General features: G+C 51.8%; 1 protein-coding gene across 2 annotated transcripts in view; it reads left to right on the forward strand.

Annotated features, from left to right (window-relative positions):
* Nucleotides 1-3,130: 3,130 nt before the first annotated feature.
* The window catches only part of LOC144791642 (uncharacterized), a 237,662-nt gene continuing 222,489 nt past the window's right edge, over nt 3,131-18,303 (forward strand). For both annotated transcript variants that reach the window (XM_078666367.1, XM_078666368.1), the window contains exon 1: nt 3,131-3,296. In XM_078666367.1, the coding sequence (XP_078522493.1) occupies nt 3,150-3,296 (147 nt within the window). In that variant the 5' untranslated portion in view covers nt 3,131-3,149. The remainder of the gene's footprint in view (nt 3,297-18,303) is intronic.

An 18,303-nucleotide genomic window follows, 5' to 3' on the forward strand; every position in this document is an offset into this window, starting at 1 on the left:
ATTCCACCCCTCAGTTTGGTTTCCCAGAACACTGAAAAGTGACATTTCCTCTAATCCTTCTCTGTCGAACTGTCTGTGAATGAGATGGGAGAGATAGAGGGATAGAAAGGACAATGGCTTAGAAGGGTGAATGGTGAACCAGGCCGCCGCCCCTCCCTCCCTCCCGGTTAATAGTCTGGCCACTCACTAGAACCAGGGATGGGTGACTTGTAACAATGGTGATGAACTAAAGTAGCAAATTAAATACACTTACATTTTCTAAAGTCATGCGTCATAAATTACTATCTACACTTCTGCACGGCTCTTAAGAATGGCTGTAAAATAAATCTACAGGCTGATGATTTGGTGAGATCTGATGCATTGTGGACGGTGGTTGGTTTGTTTTCCTATATGCACCCGCTAACAGTGTTGCACGAGTGAAAATATCTGTTATGTTGACTAATCCTCACCTCACCCATTAGAACCATTTTTTATCTAGGCACTTGGTTTATCACTGAAAGCAGTGCCCAGGCTAAAAACTGGCACTGCTGAGTATGCAAACTTGTTTTTAACTTCACGAAAATGCGACATGAATAAATGCCATATTCTATATGTCTGCCCAGATGCTTGAATTTCCCTGCATCAGCCAATCATAAAGGATAAAGTATTATATATCATCCTTTACGCCAACAATGTCCCATTAGTACGAATGCACAATTTCTGGAAGTGTATAAAGCTTATCAAGACATAAATGATTATTTTACGTTAGTTAATAGGTGGTCCTTTAATGCAGAATATTTTTTCATTTTTAAACTTGTGTACAAATCACTTTTGAGTGTGAGAATTTTCGAGCTCTGCGATGTAATGTTAAAGTAACAAACAGCTGACTGTTCTACAGGTGTATATTGCCTTTATGTTTTATAGATAGATAACTGTGAAAACGGTACCTTTCAAATTATAATGCCCAATATAAATATTTAAATAGTTAGCAATTGTTTGAAAACAATAAGAATTGCATTAGACTTTTGGCGCGCTAGGCGCTGTACCGCCTTTGCCATCCCGGCTGCGGCCTCCAACCAATTTGAAATATTACGGCCAAGCAAAAGAGAAAAGTAGTTAAAACAGTATTTACAATAAATATGTTTGCGTATCTGGTTGTGTCTACAAGGCAGGATCAACCTAAGAGCACCAGGACCTGTGAAGCTAATATTTTCAATAACTGGTGCCTCCGTGGAACATTTCTGTCCCGCACCATGGTTGCAGCCTGTAATAAGTGCTGAACATGTGTGATTGGCTATTTTTCAGCATATTGAGGGTCTTGACGAGGCACTGCGATAAGAGTGAGGCAGGTGGGTGGGCCGTTCAATGGGTTGATGCATGAGTCCTAATGTCGATGAAAGCCGTTGTACCGTAACCGGGGCAGTGTTCCTCGCGTTTTCACAGTGTTTGACAAATGCAGGGCTCTTCTTTTCGATGTACGCAATTACACTCCCGATATCATCTCCCTTCTTCCTTTAATCCTACATTTTTGATCTTGCCGAATGTAACACTTGATACTTACACTAAACTCAAATCTTCATCTTCTCCAACCCCCCCCCTCGGCATAATCTTCTCCGCATAACCCCCAAAGCGTCCACCATTTATTAGCATTTATTGGTTCCCCCTGAGCTCCGAGATAAAATTAAAGTAGATCTTTTGTGTGAATCTGATTTGGGAGTGAATTGTTTTATTTCTTTTTGGAACAGAATGTGGACGAAAATCAGGAAATCATCTCGAGCCGCCCGCACAACACAAACACTTTTCTTTCTTTATAATCGATTTTTTACACCTGCATACCTAAATAAAATTCACAACACAAATCTTAATACTTGCTGGACCTGCTCCCAGGTTAACGCTGATCTTCATATGTTATTCACCTGTCCACATCTTTTTATATTTTGGGGGCATCTAATTAACACTATTTTTCATACCTCAACCCCCCCCCCCCCTCTACTTCAGAAATGTTGTCCCCGGCGGTCTAACACCGGACGGAGGGAGGGGATCCCAATGGCTACTTTTTGACTTATTAAAAGCTGTAGCTTTTCAGCAGATATCAAAGAACTGGAAACATTCCTCTAAGTGGTCTTATTTTGCGTGGTGGTGGCGGTGTCACAACCAGCGCCTTGAGGCAGCATTTGTCCATCTCATCTCTCCGCTACAAAACACCTCCACCCCTGGGGCCTTTCACACAATATCCAGACGATACTGGGAGAGAACTTCTTTGCCCGATCTCACAACAAGAAGCCTCCAGACCTCCCACTGCTCGTTGTACAGTGAGGCTTCATTTATCATTTCCTATAATGTCTTAAGATCATGTATTATCCACAACTATTGGTATCTACATTTCATGTGAATCTGCGACTACACGCGTCCTCTTCTATAATTCAGTGTATTATTTTCATGACTGTAGTGTAGCATTAATACTTGTTATTGTACCTTCTTGCATTGGTGCATTGACAAATAATTGCTATACGAAGTATTGTTTATGACCATATTAATATTTCTAAATAAACCTCTCCTTGAAGTTTAAAAACATTTTTTAAGAACCCAAGAATACACTTTACAAGTAGACAGCTCGGCCATCGCACCCCTTGTTGGTTTTGAACCATCAGTAGTTATGCAAACTTCGCTGCCCCCCCCTGGAGTGTAACCACCCCCTCAAAAACGTGTCAAAGAGAATCCAGCAGATGAAGTGATTGCATTAACATTGAACGTTGAAGACACTTAAAACTTCGGTTTTTTTATGCGAGGAAAAAATAAAATCTACTGTCCCAATAGACGTTTCATTTCTATTCCAAAGAAATGTGTAAAACTTCTAAAAGCTGAACAAGAAACTAATTTTGCTAAAGAATTCTCTTTAAAAACAAGCACAGAGTCCGAACAAAAAATTCCCATTCTCCACCACCTAAAACCCCCGCCTCGAACGTTTCAACAAGCATTGAACTCGCGAAGGCCGCAGCTTTTAAAGACTCCTTCAGAGCAGGAAGTGATGACACTGAAGGCCCAGCCAATGGAAGCACGAGAAAGAGTTCAAACTGGCGCCTTTCAGAGTGACTCACCTGGCATTAATTATGCAAATGAGGCAGGTACATAGGTGGCGGCTGGGCGGCGCTCGGGTTTGGTCCATTAGTATGTCAGCGCCCAGAAGCCCTGCATGGAGAGAGCCCTCCTCAGCGCCCAGAAGCCCTGACGGAGCGGAGCCCTCCTCAGCGCCCAGAAGCCCTGCATGGAGAGAGCTCTCCTCAGCGCCCAGAAGCCCTGCACGGATTTCTTTCCTCGTAAGTAGCGCCTCTCCCCGCATTGCCCCCGACTCCTGCCCCGGCTCATGCTGATGACTGCACGTGTCAGCGGCCAGCGTTGAACCCGTGAGTGGCCTGTGCGAGCCACGCAGCTCCCAGCGCTTTACACATAGATAGCCCAGGCGGTGAGGCACCGGCTGCTCTCAGCGCTCCGGGGGGTTTACTCAGCGCTTCCTGTTAGATAGCCTGGGCGGTTGAGGCACTGGCTGCTGTCAGCGCTGGGGGGGGGGGTTCTGTGAGATAGCCTGGGCGGTGGAGGCTGCGGCGTCTGCAGATGTTGGCGCTCCGGGGGTTTACACAGCGCTTTCTGTGAGATAGCCTGGGCGGTTGAGGCACTGGCTGCTCTCAGCGCTCCGGGGGGTTTACACAGCGCTTTCTGTGAGATAGCCTGGGCGGTTGAGGCGCCGGCTGCGGCGTCTGCAGATGTTGGCGCTCCGGGTTTACACAGCGCTTACTGTGAGATAGCCTGGGCGGTTGAGGCACTGGCTGCTGTCAGCGCTGCGGGGGGTTTCTGTGAGATAGCCCGGGCGGTTGAGGCGCCGGCTGAACGATGCTCTGCATTTATGGGACGGTTTTCACTGTGACGTGTTGTCTATGCTGCTTCCAAGGCCGCTTTTGGGGGTGAGGGGGGGGGGGGGGTGTTTCAATGCTCGCCCCTGATTCTTCTTCGGGGACCGGCCTATTCCTGAATTTTTGCCCCCTCCCCTCAGCCCCCCCAGCCCGCAGGGGAGAGTCGGGGTTAAGTGGGATGAAAGCACTGGGGGTCTGGGGGGGGGGGGGGCGCAGTCGATGCAATTAAGGGCTTTGTTTAAAAACGCGTCAACTGGTGCATTGCTGCTTCTGTGGGGGGGGGGGGCGGGGGGGGCATCCTTTGCTGGTGAAGGCTCTGGGGGGGCGGCCAGTCGGGGGCGGGCGGGGGAGGTCTCCATACCGGGGGTCTCCATGCTGGGGGGGGGGGCAAGCGGGTCTCCATGCTGGGGGGGGGGGGCAAGCGGGTCTTCATGCCTGGGGGGCCGGGCGGGGGGTCTCCATGTCTGGTGGGGGGGGGGGGGGGGGGGGTCCATGCCTGGAAGGGGGGGTCTCCATGGCGGGGGAGCTCTCCCCCGCTCCTTGTTGAAAGTCTGTAAACTCCGCTCATCTGCAGTTTTCTTGTCGCCGCCACACAAACCCCTTCTCCCCCCGCGCTCTTTAAGAAACTCATCAGGTACAAATCACTGTTTTTTTCTTTAAATAAATGACTACTTATTTTTTATGCCCGCCACGTGCCCATACTAGTAGCATGAATGAACATTAAGTGGGCATTATATCTGGTCTGCCCGTGCCCCTTCTGCCCGGACCCGCGGGGGTCTGATAATGCCCTCCAGCGCGGGCATTAACAGCAGGAAGCGCCGAGACGCGGCCAAGATTTCTATTCCACAATCCAGTGATCCGTGCTTATTTTCAAACCGCTCTCGTATTCGCACGTCCGGCCCCCCCTTGAACCCCAGACGGGGGGGGGGGGGGGACCTTTCTATCGGGGCTTCCAGGCGCTGCCGAGGGCTCTCTGCAGAGTGGTGCATTGTGGGCCTTTAAGACTCGTCATCCCTGCATGGCCATGGGTCAGGGCTGAAGGTCTGGGTCTGGGTGGCCTGCGGTCAGGGGTGGAGGGAGGCCTGGTGTCTGGGTCTGGGTAGAGGCCTGGTGTCTGGGTGTGGGTGGAGGCCCGGGGGCTGGGTCTGGGTGGAGGCCTGGGGGCTGGGTGGCGGCCTGGGGTCAGGGTCTGGGTGGAGGCCTGGGGTCAGGGTCTGGGTGGAGGCCTGGGGTCAGGGTCTGGGTGGAGGCCTGGGGTCAGGGTCTGGGTGGAGGCCTGGTGTCTGGGTCTGGGTGGAGGCCTGGTGTCTGGGTCTGGGTGGAGGCCTGGGGTCAGGGGTGGAGGGGGGTCAGGGGTGGAGGGAGGGCTGGGTCTGGGTGGAGGCCTGGTGTCTGGGTCTGGGTGGAGGCCTGGTGTCTGGGTCTGGGTGGAGGCCTGGTGTCTGGGTCTGGGTGGAGGCCTGGGGTCAGGGGTGGAGGGAGGCCTGGTGTCTGGGTCTGGGTGGAGGCCTGGTGTCTGGGTGGAGGCCTGGGGTCAGGGTCAGGGTGGAGGCCTGGGGTCAGGGGTGGAGGGAGGCCTGGGGTCAGGGGTGGAGGGAGGGCTGGGTCTGGGTGGAGGCCTGGTGTCTGGGTCTGGGTGGAGGCCTGGGGTCAGGGGTGGAGGGAGGCCTGGGGTCAGGGTCTGGGTGGAGGCCTGGGGTCAGGGTCTGGGTGGAGGCCTGGGGTCAGGGTCTGGGTGGAGGCCTGGGGTCAGGGTCTGGGTGGAGGCCTGGGGTCGGGGTCTGGGTGGAGGCCTGGGGTCAGGGGTGGAGGGAGGCCTGGGGGCTGGGTCTGGGTGGAGGCCTGGGGTCTGGGTCTGGGTGGAGGCCTGGTGTCTGGGTCTGGGAGGAGGCCTGGGGTCAGGGGTGGAGGGAGGCCTGGGGGCTTGGTCTGGGTGGAGGCCTGGGGGCTTGGTCTGGGTGGAGGCCTGGGGGCTTGGTCTGGGTGGAGGCCTGGGGGCTTGGTCTGGGCGGAGGCCTGGGGGCTTGGTCTGGGTGGAGGCCTGGGGGCTGGGTCTGGGTGGAGGCCTGGGGGCTGGGTCTGGGTGGAGGCCTGGGGGCTGGGTCTGGGTGGAGGCCTGGTGTCTGGGTCTGGGTAGAGGCCTGGTGTCTGGGTCTGGGTGGAGGCCTGGGGTCAGGGGTGGAGGGAGGCCTGGGGGCTGGGTCTGGGTGGAGGCCTGGGAGCTGGGTCTGGGTGGAGGCCTGGGGGCTGGTTCTGGGTGGAGGCCTGGGGGCTGGGTCTGGGTGGCGGTCAGGGTCTGGGTGGAGGCCTGGGGTCAGGGTCTGGGTGGAGGCCTGGGGTCAGGGTCTGGGTGGAGGCCTGGGGTCAGGGTCTGGGTGGAGGCCTGGGGTCAGGGTCTGGGTGGAGGCCTGGTGTCTGGGTCTGGGTGGAGGCCTGGGGTCAGGGTCTGGGTGGAGGCCTGGGGTCAGGGGTGGAGGGGGGTCAGGGGTGGAGGGAGGGCTGGGTCTGGGTGGAGGCCTGGTGTCTGGGTCTGGGTGGAGGCCTGGGGTCAGGGTCTGGGTGGAGGCCTGGGGTCAGGGTCTGGGTGGAGGCCTGGGGTCAGGGTCTGGGTGGAGGCCTGGGGTCAGGGGTGGAGGGAGGCCTGGGGGCTGGGTCTGGGTGGAGGGAGGCCTGGGGTCAGGGTCTGGGTGGAGGGCTGGGGTCAGGGTCTGGGTGGAGGCCTGGGGTCAGGGTCTGGGTGGAGGCCTGGGGTCAGGGTCTGGGTGGAGGCCTGGGGTCAGGGTCTGGGTGGAGGCCTGGGGTCAGGGTCTGGGTGGAGGCCTGGGGTCAGGGGTGGAGGGAGGTCTGGGGTCAGGGGTGGAGGGAGGGCTGGGTCTGGGTGGAGGCCTGGTGGCTGGGTCTGGGTGGAGGCCTGGGGTCAGGGTCTGGGTGGAGGCCTGGGGTCAGGGTCTGGGTGGAGGCCTGGGGTCAGGGTCTGGGTGGAGGCCTGGGGTCAGGGTCTGGGTGGAGGCCTGGGGTCAGGGTCTGGGTGGAGGCCTGGGGTCAGGGTCTGGGTGGAGGCCTGGGGTCGGGGGCTGGAGGGGCCAAGGGTCGGGGGCTGGAGGGGCCAAGGGTCGGGGTCTGATCGCAAGAGAACGATACTTCATTGAGCAAGTCCCCACCTGTGGGATGCTGTAGATGAGTGAGGCTAGAGTCCTGGTCCAGCGTAAGACCACAGATGCCTTGTCGGCCCCGTTTACAAAGAGCACAATTAACCCCCCCCCCCCATAACCGATACTTCTTTTATGCTTGTGTCCATTTCATGTTTTAAATCAACACCCAACATTTTTATAGTCGGAACAATATCAATAGTTAAGATGTTATAAACATTTAGGATAATAACACTGGCAGCCTCAATAATACCCATCTTCACCAGCTGATAACTATTATGGGATAGTAGTTGTACTTTCTCATATTTGAGCTGGTTGGACAGGTACGTAGACAAACCCCCCTTAGCCCTGCCATGTGATCCCCCACTGCTGGTGTAAACATGGTTTTATATCCGCACATATGTATGGGCTCTCAGCCTTGTTTCCTGTAGACCCATGCTATCATACCTATTTACAATGCTTCCCCTTATAGTATTATTTATTTTGGATTTTAGTTCTGCCACGTTCCAGAAAATAAGGCGACATTTTTCCTTCTTTCCAATCGTACTAATAGAATTCCTAGACACAGTACCCACGACTGGAGACCCAACCCTCGCCATATCGCCCATTGCAGCCAGACCTCTAGATGTTCGTCTCCTGCCATGGCTATTTCAGTGTCAAGGATCTACTCGGTCAGTTCCCCCTCTTGGGAAGTGCCTCTCTCCAGGGATACAAGATCTGTATAGTTTGAATCCGCCATCCCTTCACAAGGCATGAATACTTCCGCGTTCACCTGGTCTGTCACTATCTTGTGAAATGCGTTTTACGTTGAGACTGTGGGTATCACTAGTAAGTCAATCAACCGCTTCTAAGCTTGAGTAGATCTTTTAAATGTTGGGATATTATAACCATTTAAACCAGGACCTACAGTGCTCCCAAAATAGGTGTTTCCTATTTGGCGTCTTTCAAAGGTCATGTGTGGTGGTCTGGGATAGAAATGTCCTAGTTCCCCTCGTGACTATTCCTCCATCTCCTATTTGAGTTTGCCAACTTTGGAGGTAGGGAATCACATGTTTGTCCCTGAAATTCACTATGACCAGATCTCCCTCTATCCATGGTCATATATCCTAGCCACCCCACCCTTCTAACATGTAGAATTTTTCCGTCAATGTTAGGTGGAAGCGGTCTATTTGTACTTAGCCAAAAGGCTACTTTGTTTTTTAATTCCGGATGCCCTTCAATTTTCCCAAATGCAAGCTCAGGCACCCCTGACAGGACACTCACGCAGGGTGCCGCCTCTGGTGGTAAATCAATACGAGTGGTAGTTCTATTTAGTCTGCCCAGGTTGGTGCCTTGTCTGTCTAAGGTTATCTGTTTATTAATCTGCCCTTCTTTAATTGCAGCAATATTTGGTGGGGTAGGTCTAGGGGTTCGTGTTGGATCCTGCGTGTTGGGGAATGGTGCTGTTAGCGGGGCCGGTTGACTTGGGATAATAGTTTTCACCGCCCCGTTTATTTTACCCAGGTTAGTTTGAGTAAAATTCTGGGTTTGTGGGTTATCCGCCAATTTTTTAATAAGTACAGCATTTGACTTTATTACCTACTCTATGGTCCCCACCTTCTCCCCTATTCTCTTGACCCACTCTTTCTACTAACCGTAAGATCAGGGATTTCAATAACAATTTTATTTGTCCCAGTAGATCTGAGGGTAGGGTTTGTGCGCGCATTTGTGGCCCTAAATAATCCTTCATATTTCTGGGGGCACAGCTGCTAACCTTCGGGGACTTGTATGCAGTTTTGCTGACTTCACTAATCTCCCCCTATGCTCAACTCCCCCACGCTTCCTTTTAGAGGATGGGCCCTGTCTGAGTGCAATAGATTGCTAATTATCTTACTATTGGAATAGGTGAAGAGCCTAGAAGACCGTCATCCAATATAATTTGTATACAGGGCTCAATACTTAGATCACCCATGGTCGAATCGCAACTTGCGGCCCTAATTGATCTGCAATCCAACTCTACCGGAGTACCAGTAATATTATTTGGGTCATTTACAACCCCTGATATTGGTGGGGTTCGGGATGAATCAGTTAGTCCCAGGGCAGAGTGTTTATTACATATCGTTTGTGAGAAGTTGGCCTGATATATATTGTTCACTATTCTAATGAGCACTTTGTATCAGTCCAAACAACCCTTATTGATGATTGGTTGTAAGTCAACCTTATAGACCAGCTATCCTAGTAGCATGGATACGAGCAGTCTAAGGCTAAGACTCTAGAGGGCGTGTTAAGCCAGCTGTTTTACCATCACATTACCCCTTGAACACCCAGTGAAAGGACACCACACAAGTTGTTATGAAAATAAACGTATATTTATTTATAACAAGACTACCCTGGCTCTTTATGAGACAGGGAGCTAAGCACACAACAAAACTCTTACGAAAATACTTTAAGTCGCACAATTTACACAAATGCCCTAGGGGCACGAAAAACCATATACACAAGAAGTGGAATGCGGATTGCTAGCAGGTGAGTAACTAGTCTCACAGACTTTAGAAACGCTAGGCCTACAATACTAAACACTTGGATTAGAAGCAGGAGGCCTGTGGACGTCGTGTGCAGAGTGGGAACTCTCACGCGTAAGGCGGGAAAAAGTCTATGGAAGCTAGCAAAGTTAAAGTTACTGTTCTCGGGCGAAAACAGGGGTGGATCCGAACACTTGGAGTGTTGGACTATGCTGAAGCACCGGAGTACTTCGTTTACCTAGCCCAGGGGCTGCGGCTGCATAGGGTCGAAGTTGCGTCGGAAACCCTCGTTGAATTACCAGGAGCCTGAAGACAGGAATTGCTGGCAGGCGGCCAGTGAAGAAAGTTCGTGGAGATCCAAGCCTGGATCAGGGAAGAAGACCTGAAAGCAGAGGGGACCAAGTTCTGAATCACTAGCCAGTGATTTAGGTGGGCACCAGAGTGGCACCGGACGAGTCACCTCGACCAGGTGAGTGGGCGCTGCTGGGCTCTGCAGTCTCTCGGACCAGGAGGCGTTGTCGGCGACCAGGATGGAGGTGCGAGCTGTCCCACGAAGGTCTCTGCTGTCGACGTCACTGGACCCAGGATTGGGGCAACAAGTCTTGGCAAATGCAAGGCCCACGCGGTGGACCTAAAATGGAGTCTTGAGTGGACCAGGAGGGTCCAGGGAGCTTCTCTGATGGAGGGAAGCAAGGGCCAGTCTGGAGCAACCAGACCAGCGGTGTTTGTCGTCGTGGAGCGTCGTAAGAGGGCCACTAGCCAACGGGCAAGTGACCTGGACAACGCAGTGAGCAGCAAAGAGCAGAAGGGCCCCACGCAGATCTCGTGGATGCAGGGGGCTGGACTTCGGTGCTGGAGCTGCTCAGGGTCGGGGCTTCTCTTACCCCAAAGCACTCAGTCGAGGGTCACTCGGAGGTCGTGCTGGACAAGCGTCGTGCAGTTCTGAAGATGGCCGGTCCCTCGAGGTCTCGTCGCACCCACGGATCACAGCTGAGCTGATGAGGTGGGTTGAGGTCAGAGGTGCCAGGGAAGCCGGTTCTTGTCGTGCTGGAGCAGTCTTGATCCGAAGGAGAGACTGGCAACAAACCGCGAAGCTTGGTTGGTGCCTGCTGCTGCAGGGTGACTACTCCTTAGTCACAAGGGAGAAATCTTGAGAAGAGTCTTGAGTTCTTCGTGAAGGTCGGTTCAGGATTCAAAGATTGATCTAATTTGGAAGGGGGCCAGTTCCCACCTTTATCCTGAAAAAGGGGGCTGGCACGCGACTGAGTCCTGCCCTATGGGTGGGACCAGGAGGGGGGTGGTTACACCCCTCTCCTTTGGCGGGCTTTTCCCCAGCCCAGGGTCTGGAGTGCCCCTGGAACTAGTTCAAGCCGGCCTATGCACAGTGAGCACCGGGGTGCCACTTGCAGTCACCTTCCTCTGAAGCCCTGCCTACCTAGGATACACAAAATCCTGTCTGGGACGGTGCTAGCACCGCCCCTGACAGGAAACCCTTTGTCCTTGCCTCCGTTGCTGGAAGGACTCCCAGCAGCAGGAGGGCAGACTTGTGTCTCGGTGGCAGCATCCATTTTGTGGAGCTAAGGCTCTGTCTGACTTTAACCGGGTTTACAGGTTACCAACATGTCGTGTCCCTCTAGAAGGGTGGAATGCTAACCCCGTCGCCAGAATTGGCGAGGGGTTAGTATTCCAATTCGTATGACACCTTACTCGACATGTTTTGATAAAGCGATACCAGAGTTGGCATATAACCGCGAGGATTATAATGCACTTAAGAGTATATGGTATGCGATATCATGGAAACGGCTAAGGCATGGATCCCGAAAGCCGCAGACAGGCTCAGCTCATGCCAGAGCAATATCTCACACGATTCCAAGCACTCTGCCTTCAGGATTGTCAAGGCCTGCCATAGGAGTGACTGATAGGAGATCTGTGTGCCCATTTAGGTTTAGATATAGGAATACTATATCTAAAGCAAAGGGTGAGTACACCACCTTGCCCCAGCTGTCAAGCAGCTAGTTGTGTCTGTTTGGTTAGTCAGCCCAGGGGTGGCGTAATACATGCTGCAGCCCCTGGGAGACCTCTGGGTGCACCTCAGCCCTGGGTACAGGGACTTGGAGAGGGCCCAGTGCCAATTCAGTACCTGGGTACAATTTGGATTAGAGAGAACAGCTAGGCTGTGGGTCTGATTAGCAGGCCCACAGCCAGGGAAAGTCGTAAACCAGTGAAGCAAAAAGCAAAAATCTGGGTGATCATAGGATTGCAGACCCTACTCTCCTACATGACCCCCCCCAAACTTTGGGACAATAAACTAACCTTGACCAGGTGAGTCTTCTTGCTCTAAGTGGAAATACCTGGAGAGCCCATCGGCATTGCCATGATCAGTACCAGGTCTGTGCTCCACTGTAAAATCCATCCCCTGTAGGGAAATGGACCACCTAAGTAGTTTGGGGTTTTCACCCTTCATCTGACTTAGCCATAAGAGGGGCTTATGGTCGGTCTGAACTGTGAAGTGAGTTCCAAACAAGTAGGACCTCAACTTCTTCAGGGCCCATACCACAGCAAAGGCCTCCCTCTCAATAGCTGACCAATTTTTCTCTCTGGGGGTCAGCCTTCTGCTAATAAAAGCAATGGGCTGGTCGTTACCATCAAAATTCAGCTGAGATAGAACAGCTCCCACACCCAACTCAGAAGCATCTGTCTGGACAATGAATGGCTTGGAGTAGTCTGGACTCTTTAGGATAGGTGCTGTGCACATGGCCTGCTTTAGGTCATCAAATGCTTTCTGACAGCTTGCTGTCCACTGAACTTTCTTTGGCATCTTCTTACTTGTCAGGTCATTAAGGGGGGTCACAATGGACCCATAATTTCTGACAAACTTCCTGTAATACCCAGTCAGGCCCAAGAAAGCTCGAACCTGAGTCTGGGTGATTGGAGGAGTCCAGTCCTTGATGGCCTGTATCTTACTCTCCAATGGCTGAACCTGGCCTCCACCTACAAGGTGGCCCAGGTATACAACCTGTGTCTGCCCTATCTGGCACTTAGTGGCCTTGATAGTGAGGCCTGCCTTTTGCAGTGCCTCTAACACTTTCCTCAGGTGGACCAGGTGATCCTCCCAGGTGGAGCTAAAGACCGCAATATCGTCAAGATAAGCTGCACAGAAGTCATCCAGCCCAGTGAGGACTTGATTCACCAACCTTTGGAAGGTGGCAGGTGCATTTTTCAAACCAAAGGGCATTACCAAAAACTGATAATGCCCACCAGGGGTAGAAAATGCTGTCTTGGGTTTGGCCTCCTCAGCTAACCTGATTTGCCAATACCCAGCTGTCAAATCAAATGTACTTAAGAAGTTGGCAGAAGCCAATCTATCTATAAGTTCATCTGCTCTTGGTATTGGGTGGGCATCAGTCTTAGTGACTGCATTGAGGCCTCTGTAGTCTACGCAAAACCTCATCTCTTTCTTACCACCCTGGGTGTGAGGCTTTGGCACTAGAACTACTGGGCTAGCCCAAGGGCTATCTGAGGGCTCAATGACTCCCAGCTCCAACATTTTCTGCACCTCTGTCTTGATGCAGTCTCTGACATGATCAGGCTGTCTGTAGATTTTACTCTTGACAGGCAGACTGTCTCCAGTGTCAACTTCATGGGTACACCAATCAGTTTGGCTGGGTGTCAGAGAATATATGTCTGAAGGATTGTAGAACTTGTCTACAATCCTGTTGCTGATGTTCAGAGAGGCTGCCACAAAAGACAACACCATCTACTGAGCCATCATCAGGATTCTGAGTGAGCAGGTCTGGGAGAGGGTCACTCTCTTCCTCCTGTCCCTCATCTGTGGCCATGAGCAAGCTCATGTCCTTCCTGTCAACATATGCCTTGAGCCTGTTTACATGGAGCACCCTGAGGGGGCTCCTGGGAGTTCCAAGGTCCACCAGGTAGGTAACCTCTCCCTTTTGCTCAATGATTGTGTGGGGCCCAGACCATTTGTCTTTGAGTGCTGCTGGGGCCACTGGCTCCAGCACCCACACCTTCTGTCCAGGCTGGTACACAGTCAGAACAGCCTTTTGGTCATGCCAAGCTTTTTGGAGTTCTTGGCTGGCCTCAAGGTTTTTGGATGCCTTTTCCATATACTCAGCCATCCTGGAGCGGAGACCAAGTACATAGTCAATGTTTGTTCCAGGCTTTTTGAGAGGTCTCTCCCATCCTTCCTTTACCAAACAAAGGGGTCCTCTTACAGGATGCCCATACAGAAGTTCAAAAGGGCTGTAGCCAACCCCCTTCTGTGGGACCTCTCTGTAAGCAAACAAGAGGCAGGGCATCAGGACATCCCATCTCCTCCTGAGAGGTTCAGGTAGTCCATGAATCATCCCTTTAAGGGTCCTGTTGAACCTTTGAACAAGCCCATTGCACTGTGGGTGATAGGGTGTGGTGAACTTGTAGTTCACACCACACTCCTTTCACATTGCAGTCAGATATCCTGACATGAAGTTTGCACCTCGGTCTGCGACAACCTCCTTAGGGAAACCCACTCTGGAGAACACTCCAACTAGGGCTCTTGCCACCACAGGTGCTGTAGTGGTCCTAAGGGGAATAGCTTCAGGATACCTGGTGGCATGATCCACCACCACCAGTATAAACTTGTGCCCTGATGCTGTCTGGGGTTCCATTGGACCAACAATGTCAATCCCCACTCTCTCAAAGGGTACCCCACCACAGGTAGTGGTATGAGGGGGGCCTTTGTTTGACCACCTGATTTGCCACTGGCTTGGCAGGTGTCACAGGAGCGACAAAACTCCTTGGTATTCTCATTCATGTGGGGCCAGTGAAAGTGTGAGACAAGCCTGTCCCACGTCTTTGTCTGGCCCAAGTGACCTGCAAGGGGAATTTCATGGGCCAAGGTGAGAAGGAAACCTCTCAGAGACAAGGGGATGACCAGCCTCCTGGTCATACCAGGCTTGGGGTCTCTTGACTCAGTGTACAGGAGTCCATCATCCCAGTATACCTTGTGGGTACCTTGGGCATTCCCTGCAGCCTCAGCAGCAGCCTGCTGTCTGAGGGGTTCAAGTGAGGGGCAGTCCAACTGAGCCTTACCCAGGTCTTCTCTGGTGGGTCCCCCTGAGCCCAGAAACTAAACCTGATCAGGTTCAAGCTCTTTAGGCTCAGTTTCCCTCAGTTCTTTGAGATCAGCTTCCTCAGAGGCTTGATCCTCAACCTGGGGCAAGGGAGAAGGCAATGCCTTAACTCTACTGCTCCTCTTCTTGGAAGGTGTCTGGTCCATTTTTCCAGGATCCAGCACCTGTTCAGTGGGGCATCTTTTGGCTTGTGACCTAGTCACAGCAAGGACATGTGCTGGCAAGCCTAACATCTCCATGTGAGTCCTCTGCTCCACTTCTGACCATAGGGATGACTCCAAATCATTGCCCAACAAACAATCTACTGGGAGGTCTGAACTAACCACAACTTTCTTTTGGCCACTTACCCCTCCCCAGGAGAAACTAACAATTGCCATACTATGGTTGGTAGTGACATTGCTAGCATTGGTCACTAGGTAATCTGTACCTAGCATGATTTGTCCAGGGTCCACAAAGTTAGGTGTCACCATTGTGACACTGGCACAAGTGTCCCTGTAGGCCTGAGCCCTTTTTCCATTTATCAAAGGTGTCTGCCTGTATTTACCCAAAGTATTGGGACTTATATCAGGGGACATATCCATATCCCCTGTACAGACAAGGACAGCCTGAGTGAGTGTGCCAACTAAGTTGTCAGATCCCTCTGTTCCCAAGGTTAACCCAACTAATGCCTTGGGAGGTGCACTACCACTACTGACTGTACTAGGGGGTGCAGTTGCCTTAGGGGCTGTAGTGGTAGGAGTTTGCCCTCCTCTTTTGGTGCACTCACTAAACCAGTGAGACTTACTTTTGCAGTACTGGCACCACCTTTTTGACTGGCCTTCTGGAGTCTTCTTTTTCTGCTGTGAAGCCTGACCCCCACCCTCTTTGGTTTGTTGGGGACCTGTCGAAGACTTCTGGTCATTTTGCTCATTCTTAACATTACCCTTCTGGTCTGCTTTCTTCTGACCACCCTGGTTCTGGTTCTGGTTCTGCTTGATCCTTGTCCTGACCCATTTGTCTGCCTTCTTTCCCAATTCTTGGGGAGAGGTCAGATCTGAATCAACAAGGTGCTGGTGCAACAACTGGTTCTGACAATTATTTAAAATTTGTTCTCTCATCATTAGATTATACAATCCTGTGTAATCTGTAACCTTGCTACCCAGCAACCAGCCCTCCAAAGCCTTAGTGGCACAATCCACAAAGTCAGACCAGTCCTGAGACTGAGTTTTCTGGGTGTCTCTGAACAGCAACCTGTACTGCTCAGTGGTTAAACCAAACCCATCAACCAGTGTATTCTTCAGGACCTGGTAATTGTTAGCATCCTCAACTCTTGTAGTGAGGAGCTTATCTCTACCTTTGCCATCAAAGGAGAGCCACAGTATAGCTGCCCACTGACTCTGGGGAATGCACTGCACAGTGCAGGCCCTCTCAAGAGCAGCCATCCATTTCTGGATGTCATCCACTTGCTTAAAGGGGGGCACTATCTTTGTCAGGTGTTTAGTATCTAAACCCTTCTCTTTATCTCTTGGGAGATTGCTGCCACCAGTGGGAGCTAGCCCACTCATCTGCTGCTCTCTAGCAAAGGCAAGCTTTTCTTTGGCCAGGGCAAGTTCTTCCCTTTCAATCCTCAGTTCAGCTTGTCTCATCCTAGCTTCATGCTCCCTTCTCTGAGGGGAAGTAAATCTCCTCTGGGGAGAGTTCCTTCTCCTCTGAGAAGAGGCATTAGAGTGCAGAGACCTATTGGAGTCCCTAGAAAGAGATCTATCTCTCCTAACTCCAAGGTTAGGCCTACTTCGGGTCAGTACTGGGGGTCCCCCAGATCCTAGCCCAAGTAAGTCTAAGTTGGCCCTAGGTAGCCTTCTGACTACCTCAAGACCTTTGTCTACCTCATCCCCAGAGAGTTCCTCGAGTTCCTCCTCCTCAACTGCTGAATCAGTGTTGGGGAGGTCTGGATCCCCAGAGGTACCCTCTAAGGCTGGCATATTCCCATCTAACTGAGAAATCTTTCTGGCATCATAAGTCTCTAAGAGACCTATTAGAAAGGGAATGGTGGGGTTAGACCCCTGTTTCAGTTTCCTGGAGGTACACACTTGTCTCATCTCCTGGAAACTGAGAGCTGCATATCTTGAAGTGACCTGTGGAGGGTCAGTGCTCACCAGGGGAGTCTCAGTGGACTCTCCATGGTTAGACATGCTTTTCTAGTGAGATGTAAGTGGTGCACTTACCTACACTATATGTTTGCCTACTGATCCCTTGCTAGAGTTGTAGTTTAGGGTGTGCTAAGCCCTAGTAGCTACAACAGCTGGTTCAGTAGAACTCAGAGTATTCTAAGCTAAGTTATATGTACCTTTAGTACTTATGTGATCTTTCACAAGATATTCTTAGGATATGCGTGGTAAAACAGCAAGCTCAAATCCCAACCGCTGCTCACCAATGTGAGAAGTTGGCCTGATATATAATGTTCACTATTCTAGTGAGCACTCTGTATCAGTCCAAACAACCCTTAATGATGATTGGTTGTAAGTCAACCTTATAGACCAGCTATCCTAGTAGCATGGATACGAGCAGTCTAAGGCTAAGACTCTAGAGGGCGTGTTAAGCCAGCTGTTTTACCATCACATTACCCCTTGAACACCCAGTGAAAGGACACCACACAAGTTGTTATGAAAATAAACGTATATTTATTTATAACAAGACTACCCTGGCTCTTTATGAGACAGGGAGCTAAGCACACAACAAAACTCTTACGAAAATACTTTAAGTCGCACAATTTACACAAATGCCCTAGGGGCACGAAAAACCATATACACAAGAAGTGGAATGCGGATTGCTAGCAGGTGAGTAACTAGTCTCACAGACTTTAGAAACGGTAGGCCTACAATACTAAACACTTGGATTAGAAGCAGGAGGCCTGTGGACGTCGTGTGCAGAGTGGGAACTCTCACGCGTAAGGCGGGAAAAAGTCTATGGAAGCTAGCAAAGTTAAAGTTACTGTTCTCGGGCGAACCCGACTAGGTGGGTCGAAAACAGGGGTGGATCCGAACACTTGGAGTGTTGGACTATGCTGAAGCACCGGAGTACTTGGTTTACCTAGCCCAGGGGCTGCGGCTGCATAGGGTCGAAGTTGCGTCGGAAACCCTCGTTGAAGAACCAGGAGCCTGAAGACAGGAATTGCTGGCAGGCGGCCAGTGAAGAAAGTTCGTGGAGATCCAAGCCTGGATCAGGGAAGAAGAAAACCTGAAAGCAGAGGGGACCAAGTTCTGAATCACTAGCCAGTGATTTAGGTGGGCACCAGAGTGGCACCGGACGAAGGCAACTCGACCAGGTGAGTGGGCGCTGCTGGGCTCTGCAGTCTCTCGGACCAGGAGGCGTTGTCGGCGACCAGGATGGAGGTGCGAGCTGTCCCACGAAGGTCTCTGCTGTCGACGTCGCTGGACCCAGGATTGGGGCAACAAGTCTTGGCAAATGCAAGGCCCACGCGGTGGACCTAAAATGGAGTCTTGAGTGGACCAGGAGGGTCCAGGGTGCTTCTCTGATGGAGGGAAGCAAGGGCCAGTCTGGAGCAACCAGACCAGCGGTGTTTGTCGTCGTGGAGCGTCGTAAGGGGGCCACTAGCCAACGGGCAAGTGACCTGGACAACGCGGTGAGCAGCAAAGAG

Source organism: Lissotriton helveticus, chromosome 11 (assembly GCF_964261635.1).
Source record: "Lissotriton helveticus chromosome 11, aLisHel1.1, whole genome shotgun sequence".
Lineage (NCBI taxonomy): Eukaryota > Metazoa > Chordata > Amphibia > Caudata > Salamandridae > Lissotriton > Lissotriton helveticus.